This window comes from Carex rostrata, chromosome 2 (assembly GCF_964058835.1).
Source record: "Carex rostrata chromosome 2, lpCarRost1.2, whole genome shotgun sequence".
Classification (NCBI taxonomy): Eukaryota; Viridiplantae; Streptophyta; class Magnoliopsida; order Poales; family Cyperaceae; genus Carex; species Carex rostrata.
The window spans coordinates 5,392,055-5,402,321 of NC_135919.1; the positions used below are offsets into that span (position 1 = coordinate 5,392,055).

Genomic DNA, 10,267 nt, shown 5'->3' on the forward strand with positions numbered 1-10,267 from the left:
GTCAAAATTAGAAGGTTAATAAATTAATTTTAATGCATTCATTTTTTGAACGTTTTAAGGATTTGGGTCAAAATTTTTCACTAGAACCGTGTAGAACCGGACCGGACTAACCATTGGCTAGAATTCGGATTTTAAATATGCCTCCTTTCAAACTATTCTGACCTCTGTCAATTAATCGTTAAAACTATACCAATATGTAATATTTTTGTATAGAAAAATTATATTATTGAAAAGTAGACTTTCATACCTTTATTTTTATATAAATAACAAAAAAATACATGTAGTCATTTTTTCTAAATTGGATTTTGAATCTGGTCAAAAATTGTGACTGCTCACTGGAATTTCAGTTTTTCTGATTTCTGACCTATGTTAATTAATCGTTAAAACTGTACCAATATGTAATATTTTTGTATAGTGATATTATATTATCTGGAAACTAAAATTTCATACCTTTATTTTGATATAAAGAACACAAAAATCCATGTAGCCATTTTTTCTAAATTGAATTTTGAATTTGGTCAAAAACTAAGACTGTTCACTGGAATTTCAACTTTTCTGATTTCTGACCTTTGTCAATTAATCATTAAAACTGTACTAATTTGTAATATTTTTGTATAAAGAAATTGTATTATCTAGAAACTAGACTTTCATACCTTTATTTTGATATAAAGAAAATAAAATTCATGTAGTTATTTTCTCTAAATTGAATTTTGAATATGGTAAAAAACTGGAACTGCTCACTGGAATTTCAGATTTTCAGATTTCTGACCTCTGTCAATTAATCATTAAAGCTGTACCAATCTGTATTATTTCTGCATAGAGAAGTTATATTATATAGAAACTAGATTTCCATATCTTTATTTTGATATAAAGAAAACAAAAAACCATGTAGTCAATTTCTCTAAATTGAATTTTGAATCTAATGGTTCTAATTGTTTTATTTTTTAACAATTTAACCATTTTAAAAAAAAAAGACTCATAGACCCGTACGGACAGGACCGGACCACGTGATTTTGGACCATAGTCCTAACACGGGTTTGAGCCAACCATTTCAAGTCAGATCCGTCAGACTCAAACTATATAGACCCGTGGACCCGTGAACCTTGCGGAACCGTGGACCGGCCCGTTTGCAATACGCTAGATAGAGTACCTTAAAAGATAGTTTGCGCTCGCCGCATGGAGAGAATAAATTATTCGGTATTTTTAATCAGATTTTTTTAGATAATTTGACATTCTTGTCAATATATATAACAAAGTTTCTAACACCAACCATCATAATTTTGATAATGTTACATATTATACAACTGATTAATTAAAATATGACCGGTTGATTGGTCTCGGAGATCGATTTGGTTTTCTAAAATATAAATTATTGTTCATAATCCAAACTATATTTAATTAGTAGTTGGCCGGTTAAGTGAAGACTAGCCAATTAAACGGTTTTAACGGCTAATTAGTGGTTGAAAATCACAAAATGCTCTTTGATATATAATTTATGTGATGGTTTGATCTTCAAATTAGAATCTTCATGTGATTAATTAGACTCACCTTTTAAACAACTCCATACCTATTTTGTGTACCTTAAAAGTTAAAACACACGTGAAATTATTATAAATTTTATGTACCTTAGGCTTAAACAACTGCATAATGCAAACATACATGACTATTTTAGTTTAAACACAACTATTGATAGTTATAGTTGTCACATGTTTTAACCAAGTCAGTATGTATTTTAATAGTTGTCAACATTTAACTTAAACTTCTCAACTGTGTTTTGAATCTTTCAAAATACACCTGTAATTATTATAAAATGCACACTTATTATTTTGAACTTTTACGTTCATTGTTCAAATTATTTTTATGCACACTTGTCATTCAGATCGATCTTACTTTTTTGAAGTTGACCAATTGAAGATCTAGAAGATTTAGGAGTGAGAACTTTGCATTACTATAATATTATATTTATGTTCCAAATTAATATGTAATACTTAGCAATAAAAGATTCATAGCCAAGTTATTGCACTATATACTGTGGCAGGATCAGGTTTGGACTGATAAATCAATAAAAGAAAGGGTGCGGAACTTATCCAAAGCCCTTTGGATCATTTTCGTCCAAAGAGGTTGATATAGTAGTAAGTCTTTCCGTTTTTACATAATGTCGTGTACAAATAAGGAATTCGATCTTTATTTCTGAAATCTAAATCCAACATACAACATGTTATTTGAAATCACAATTTTTTGTAGACATCCATTGTTCTTTCTTTGATATGCAGTATATAACAATTTAATTTCGTTATTAATAAATTTGTTGTATGATTATAAAGATTTCTTCTATAATAGATAAATTTAATTATTAATACTAGTAATTATTAATTAGAGAGATTGATTTATTTATAATATATAAAATGAAATATCGTATATAAAATTCATTAACTCACGAAATTAAAGTTGTTATTTACTTATAATTTTATGAAGTAGGTTATGACTTATATTAAACTATGATATTTTTAATTTTACATTTCTAAACAAACCAATTCATTCCATCCTGCTAGTAAGATATATAACATTTAAGATAATAATGGAGACTTCCATTTTTAAGTAATGGAGAAAATATTACAATGGAAAGCAAGACTTTACTCCTTCACTAAAGAACAATTAATTTGCAGTATGAATCGATTAGCATCACACGGTGCTTATCACCCTTTGGACAAAGATGGTCCAAAGGGCTTTGGACAAGCTCCGCACCCTAAAAGAAAGAAAATAGACACTTTATGGTATATTAGTACACAAAAGTTCCTATCTATAGCAACACAACCTATTTATTTCCTACCAAATTATTAGTCATTTCTTGAGGAAGTTACATTTATGCAAGATAAACTACACAAAGTCACGAAAGAAAGAATAGAAACTAAACCAGTCACATGCATTGCTCATTGACCACCTGAAAATTCAAAAACCATCATAAACATTGATTCATGGTAATCATAAATATAGAGTGAGGCTATGTACTATTCATAGTGCAGATTGGTCCGTACTATGGATCAATATCTATGTTTTCACAGTTCAAACGGTAAATCTGAATCTTATTCGTTCAATAAGATCTCCATATGAAAATATACTTTTAGATCAAATTTTACATTTTTTATAATTTTTTTACTATTTTTTTAGATAGGTAAAATAGTTATTTTCTACCTATCTAAGAAATAGTATTTTTTTTTTAAAATGTAAAATTTAGTTGGCAAGTATATTTTTATATGAAGATTATGTTGAATTGTTCATATCGATTATTTGAACTCTGAAACGGAGATATTGATCCATAGGACGGACCAATCTGCGCTATGCATAGTACCATAGCCACACTCAATATAGAGATAGTGAACTGATATTAGGTCATACTCCAAGATGTATAAATGAAACTACCTTAGTCTGACTCGAGATTATCAGAAATAACAGTGAAGCGGCCCTTCTGACCAAGGACTCGACCTTCTAAACTCGCATGTTGTTTATTAACACCATTGGCTGAATAAAAATATAAAACAAAATGAAATATGCAATCTATCCAAAAAAAGAAAGGAAGAATAATCAATTAAATTTATACTTTTCTCCTCTCTCCATTTTTTTTTTAATCCCAAGTCATGCTGATCTGAACCCATGTAAAAAATGATGAGCAAAGACAATGGAGAAAATTTCTTATTTCTCTTACTAATTTTAATAATATTACATGAGAATCATCACCTCTGTTTACACGATCCATTGGCGCATCAGTTGTCAAATCAGCTTTGACTAAGTGTAAGTCGACACCTTTACTATGTTGACCCAGATCATCACCTCTGTTTACAAAAAAAGACACTCATATTGTGTATACATTTAACTAAGATGCAAACAATATATACATAAAAAATAAATAATACCTCTTTGTTACAGGAGCATGATATTCCGACGAGCCATTGGTATAATTTGGAAGAACTACACCATTCTCCGGTAGCAAGATATTCTTCAAGAAAAATGTAACATAAAGTTTTTAAATTTGTCCCCAAATATTTAATTGTAACAAGAAGATAGAACATGTCTCACGTTAGCAATACAAAAACTCCTAATTTTCTAGAATATTAAGTAATAAAAAATGTTTGTGCTGGCTGCAATATGATATATATTTATCAATTTGTAGAAGAACTACTGTAATATATAAGACTAACATTTAGTGCATCACTGGGGTGATTGTGATCGCCGTCTTCATGCAGTGTATCAAGCTCAAATAAAGATCTTAAAAATGCAGTTAATTCTTCATTATCTTCCTGGATGAATTAAAAAAGAAAGAAAAAGAAGAAATGAAATAGTCAGTAAAATGAGCAAATCCAGACCAGAAAATGTTGCCATGTGTATTTATTTGTATTTAATAATACCTGTGAAGCTTGAGCCTTTAATTCATGGATATCGAAGTTCCAGTTACTTACTCCCCTCCTGTATTCCATCTGCATCAGAAGTGAAGGGTTATAACAAACTCAAACCTGCACGAATGCTATTCAATCCGAAACATGCATTTCATGTACTGTTCTATACCAGTTTTATCTTTCACATACTTATTTTTTCTTTTTATTTAAATTTTGTTTAGTAGAAGTGAATACCAGTACTACTAAAAAGATACTTTCACTGGGATTTATTATGAGATACAGAACAATAAATAGGTGAGACCTTTGATTTTTCCTCCTGTTCAATTAACTGTTCCATTTGACAAACTATTTCTGTTTCCTTGTCCTGTTCATAAAAAGCCAAAAAGATATGTGAGAATCAATCAATCAACATTTTGCAGAAACCACAAAGAAGATCTTTTGCAAAAGAAATCCATTTTTTATCCTTTTATTTGCAGACATCACAATTGTTTTCAGTATAAAATTCACCCTTTTATTATCCTTGAGAACATCACATTTTGTTTCTATTTCATCTTACTAAATAAGACACAAGGTCTAAGGTTCTAGACCAATAGGAAAAAGAATGAGATATAGAATAATAGGAACCATATATAAGGGCCAACCATTTTTGTCTGCTTCATTATATGGTCTACATACTACATGGGTTAAAATGTATTAAAATTATAAATTTAAGACTAAGGTAATTATTGTTTGTTTCTTCATCCAAAATTCCAAACCCCTCTCATGATCAGGTTAGTTTTGGGTGATCTTCAAAAATACGACAATGACTAGCGCATTTTGCAAATTCTGAGAAAGTGAAAACGAAGTTATAGTTTTGTGTATCTTTCTTGCAAAAATCCAAAAAGAAGTTCTAGTTTTGAACAAAGTTTTGTGAACCTTCAGTGAGTGAAAGCGATCTACTAGAGAAGGCAATTTATCCAAGACATCCTTTATAATCCGGCTGTGAGACTTTGCTTGTTTGAAAAATGAATGCTTCAGAAGCTTATGTGCTGATGGTCTTTCCGATGGATCTTTCAACAAGCACATAGCTATCACCTGTTTAAAATCCTGCAAAAAAGATGAAGACATAACCTAATTTTGTCTTGTTTGATTTTTTTATGCCATTTCATTAATTAGTACCAACAAGATAGCCTAAGTTCAAATTCTTCATTAAACTGGGCTGAAGCTGTAGATTAAGGACCTAATAAAGCCACAAGTCAAATGGAAGTTTCTTTTAAAATATTAACAACCTTTTTTGCCCAATATAATTTAAAAGACAAATAATGAAATGCATACTCTAGAAAACTTCTTTTCCTTTGTGTTATGGAGGGATGGAGGCTCACGTGTCAATGTCTCAATCAATATCTGCTCCATATTGAAAAATTCTCAATTAAATTGTAAATTTTACCCTTTAAATAACATGAAATTTTTTTTATAAAAACAAAAGAGGCACCTGATAAGGAGACTGAGACTTAAAGGGAGAATGACCATAAGCAAGCTCGAGTGCAGTTATTCCAAAAGACCAGATATCAGCTCTGAGAATAATCTTCATTATAAATTTGTTAGTAAAACAAAATTACTAAATAAATGAAAAGTCAGGTTTATGGAACTCTTACTTGTAATCATAATCACTTTGCTCTATCACTTCAGGGGCCATCCTATGTGATAAAAAAATTAAATTAGTCATGTTTAAGCCCACGATTTTGAATATCAAAATTATCCTGTAAAAATGAGAAATATAATGCATAAACTGGCAAAAAAAAAACATACAGCAAACACAAAAAAATCTTAAGTACTCTTGCCTCTCGACTTCCCATTTTATTTAAAGAGATTATCAAACAATAACTGTTATTTTCCATTACATGGGTAGAAGGAAAAGAAGGCTATTTCAAAGGCTACCAGGGGCATGCATGAGAATTTCCTTGTCGTAATTTCAACAAATTAAATGTTGAAATAAATAAAGTACCAGCTTGGGGTCCCAACAAAAGTCTTTCTCGTTTTTTGAGCATCACCCGAATCAAAAAGAAAAGCTGATGACCCAAAATCTGCTAGCTTCACTCCCAAATTTGCATCCACTAAGATATTGCCAGCCTACATAAGCATATCGAACAATTAGTAAATATAGCCCAATAAAAAAATTAAAGTAAAAACCAAAAAATAATTTAATCTTGTTAACACAATAGTAGTATTTATGTCCCTCATCTCCAAGTTTCCAGACAAATGACAAAAAAACAGAATTTATCCCTCTATATTAGGGGTATTTTGGACAATTCCAAACAAATGGGAAGAAACTGTAACTCACCTCTTGTTTCTGTGGGTGCAAGCATGAGAATTCTCATTTTGAAGAGTAAAAATGGAACTTAGACATTTTTCTACATGTATATATCACAATAAGCCAAAAAGCAGCTCTCACCTTTACGTCCCTGTGTATGTGTCCATTCTGATGCAAATAATCCAAACCTCTAAGTGTATCCCTTAGTACAGTCGCAATAAATGTCTCAGTGAAGCCTAGCGGGTATGCGGATTTCATGATGTGGTGGCAGGACCCACCGGCCATGAATGGCATCACAACCCAGAGGTCCTGGCCCACCACAAACGAGCAGTGGGAACTTAACAGGTTAGGGTGGTCTATCAGTATCATTGTCTTCGCTTCTTGCGAGAATTTACTCTGAAACCAAGAAAACAATGTTTCGATTAACTATCTGATATGCTGCATATAGAAAATTGAACAAGAAAAAAAATATCCTTATTAGTTAACTCAATCATAAATGGCGGCTGAATACAAGTGCCCCATGTATCAATTTGACCCATTTGTTTCAAGTATTTCCCATTTATAGAGTTATTTTCTCCCTCTTTTTTTCCCAATTATTTAGACTACAATTTTATCCGTAATTGATAATTTCATTGCTCAGTTCCATCATCAATTAGAATGTTTGAAATGCCTTTTCTTTTTTCCAATATTTTCCATTATTTGGTTTGTTATTTTTTTCCATTTTATGGGGTGGCCAACTCTATGCTTCTCCTGATATTTTACTCTTTTAACTTAGAATAACAAACCTTCATGATATCAATATTCCCGAATTGACAACAAATACATTTTTCACAAAAACCTTAAGTTGATAGATAACATTAATGCTATCACCATCAGCCTTCTATACCAAATGAATATACATATGTAACTACAATTTCACTAAATTTAGTTACATCAACCCAGAAAATTTCAATTCCAGAACGAAATGGAAATCTGCAAGACTTTACTAAACAGTAAGCTATACAAATTAATTAATAATGTTATCAATTTATGAAATTCAAGTGTTCCAGTGGCCCTTGACATTGAAGCGTTAAACCCCTTCTACATATTCAATTTGAAACCCAAATTCAGGCTTCAGCTTCAGACTTGACCAACAGTTGACCACAATTTTATCGTGATAATTTGAACCATAATTTTCTTATACACCGTTTCAGTAGTCAAGAATTGCTATAGAATCTGATATTAAACATAGTTGAAACCAAGGATTGACCAACATTTGGAAGTACCGGAAAGTAACAGTTATTTCTCTCAATTTTTTGCATGTGACATGATAACAATTATTTCCCATCCTTTTTCTTCTTACCTATTTTAAATTGATTGTGACATGATAACAAACTAAAGTAATCTTGAGTACATATGTTACAACTAAATTTCGAGTATTACCTGCAACTATCAGGTTCTTGTTATTAGAGTGGAGGACACAATTTATAAAAAGATGGCAATGGAGTTCAAGTTGGCAAACATCAAAAACAAACTTTCACCTCTTAATACCCATAACACCAAGGTATGAGTGAAGCTATAGTACTATGCATAGCGCAGATTAGTTCATACTATGGATCAATATCTTTGTTTTTAAGGTCCAAACAGTCGATCTGAACCATTTAACATGACCTTCATGATCTTCATATGGAAATATTCTTGCAGACTAAATTTTATATATTTTTTTAGAATTTTCTACTATTTTTTTAAATAGGTAGAAAGTCACTATTTTATTAATATTAATTTGTGTTTTTAATTGATTGGAGTAAATAATGGGGTATAAATAAATTAAGTTTAGATGGCGAAATAACTAATTTTTAAATTTTTATGGGGAAATATCTAAATCACCAAGTTATGATGGGTATATATCTAAATTTCTCAACATAAAATTGGAAGTGTCCAGACGAACAAAAATAACAGAAATATTTACACCACTCGTATTAATGGCAAATAACTCATATGATATGACCCCACCAAACTATTCCTAGTTCCAATTGCACTTCACAAAACGGACTTACATGTTCAAGTATTGAAGTTGGTTTGCGAAACTTTCCTTTAGGTGTGTTAACAGAGTGGTTTTAGCTTCCTGCAGCTCACTAACCACATGCAGAGCTGTTTTAATTCTATAGTTTGTGAGCTGTATGAAGCTAAAACTACTCTGTTAATATCTTTACCCCTTGACTTAATGTGAACACCTTTCCAATTTGAATTGTACAACCTCACAACGATGACTATGCAGCCACCTCAATTTCCCCATCTGACAACATAATAAATGTTGAAATAAAACAAAACAAATATAGCTTATGGGCGATGACTATGCAACCACCTCAATTTCCTCATCTGAAAACATAATAAATGTTCAAATAAAACAAAACAAATATAGTTTATGGGCGAATTTTTTTTTGTTAGCACCTTAAACTCTCATTTTCACAATTTACCATTGTTTGTTGCAAATTTACAACTTGCCACGTGTGCAGACTCAGTGTAGACTGACTCTGCGCATCATTATTGTTTGGTGCGCAGACTGAATCTGTACATCATTTTTGTATGGTGTACCATTTTTAGTTACCACAAAAATCGTGCGCAGACCTTGTGGTAAGTTATGAATTTTGCATCAAACGGTAGAAAATGTGAATTATCAAAGTTTAAGGTGGTAACTAAAAAAATTATAGAGTTTATGGAGAGGAACGCATTTAGCATCGCCGACTAAAGTTTTCCCCTTTTACAGATTCGTGCACGTCAGATCAAATGCTAAAAGCAACAGAAAAATGAAACAAAAAGAACAGAAATGCTAAATAGAGAGAGAGAGAGGAATTAAATGCAGTAAATCATTACCAAATCACCATTAGAGCCCTCAAGATCCACGATCTTAATCGCCACGATCTCATCAAATGGTACGCACAGAGCTCGGTGCACTAACGCCGTTGCTCCATTTCCGATCAGCTCAAGCAGCTGGTACTCCTCTGCTCGGTTGGGATACTTCTTCTTCGTCATCGAACAAAATATTACCTCAAATTCAAATCAGGAAGGCTGTATAAGTAGTTTTCGTTGAGAGATTCGCTATCGACCGACTCTTGAGTTCGAAGAAAAGTGGAGATACGGAGAGATTTGGGATGGTGGAGTTCAAGCGTCGGGTTACTCGTGAAATAAAGGGGCGTTTCTTTATAAATTGCGGGGTAAAGATTTTGACAGAGCAGTTTTGACTTACACAGTGCTGTTTTGATTTGATTCTGTACGCTGTATGACGCTAATACTGCTCTGTTAAAATATTTTCCCATATATTGCGCGCCATAGGATGTGCAATTTGGAATTGCGGGAAAGAGTCATGTGCAAAAAAACAACTTTCGCTTTCGGAAAAGAGGAGGGTTCAAATGCCTCCATGTTTTGGTGCTTTCATCGTGCCTCCATCTCTCTCTATCATTTTCAAAGTTCAAACAGTCGATTCGAACCGCTCAACCTAACCTCCATACTAAAATATATTTGGAAACCAAATTTTATATTTTTAGAAATTTTTTTACTATTTTTTTAGATAGATACAAAAATACTGTTTTTAGATGGTTCAGATTTA

General features: G+C 31.7%; 1 protein-coding gene across 2 annotated transcripts; it reads right to left on the reverse strand.

Moving 5' to 3' along the window:
- Positions 1–2,748: 2,748 nt before the first annotated feature.
- On the reverse strand, positions 2,749–10,046 carry LOC144570741 (uncharacterized). Of its 2 annotated transcripts, none has more exons than XR_013517009.1 (14): positions 9,535–9,876; positions 6,823–7,077; positions 6,376–6,500; positions 6,026–6,067; positions 5,863–5,944; positions 5,706–5,774; positions 5,307–5,477; positions 4,693–4,755; positions 4,404–4,472; positions 4,197–4,295; positions 3,912–3,994; positions 3,704–3,830; positions 3,421–3,519; positions 2,749–2,941 (listed from the first exon to the last, which is right to left on the reverse strand). XR_013517009.1 is itself a non-coding variant. In XM_078320451.1 (14 exons), the coding sequence occupies exons 1-13, from the start codon at positions 9,691–9,693 to the stop codon at positions 3,422–3,424; spliced, it is 1,410 nt and encodes a 469-aa protein (XP_078176577.1). In that variant the 5' UTR covers positions 9,694–10,046; the 3' UTR covers positions 2,749–2,941; position 3,421. The 2 variants fall into 2 exon arrangements, 1 of the variants encoding a protein (XP_078176577.1); XM_078320451.1 differs by having other exon boundaries at positions 3,736–3,830; positions 9,535–10,046.
- Between the last annotated feature and the right edge of the window lie 221 nt (positions 10,047–10,267).

What these genes read in the sequence shown, in the direction of transcription:
- LOC144570741 (XM_078320451.1), bottom strand. Translation starts at nt 9,693, where the DNA reads ATGACGAAGAAGAAGTATCCCAACCGAGCAGAGGAGTACCAGCTGCTT. An exon ending in ATCGCTTTCACTCACTGAAG is followed by an intron (nt 4,756 to 5,306) that starts GTTCACAAAACT and finishes TTTTATGAACAG; the next exon opens with GACAAGGAAACAGAAATAGT. An exon ending in CATGCTCCTGTAACAAAGAG is followed by an intron (nt 3,831 to 3,911) that starts GTATTATTTATT and finishes TTTTGTAAACAG; the next exon opens with AGGTGATGATCTGGGTCAAC.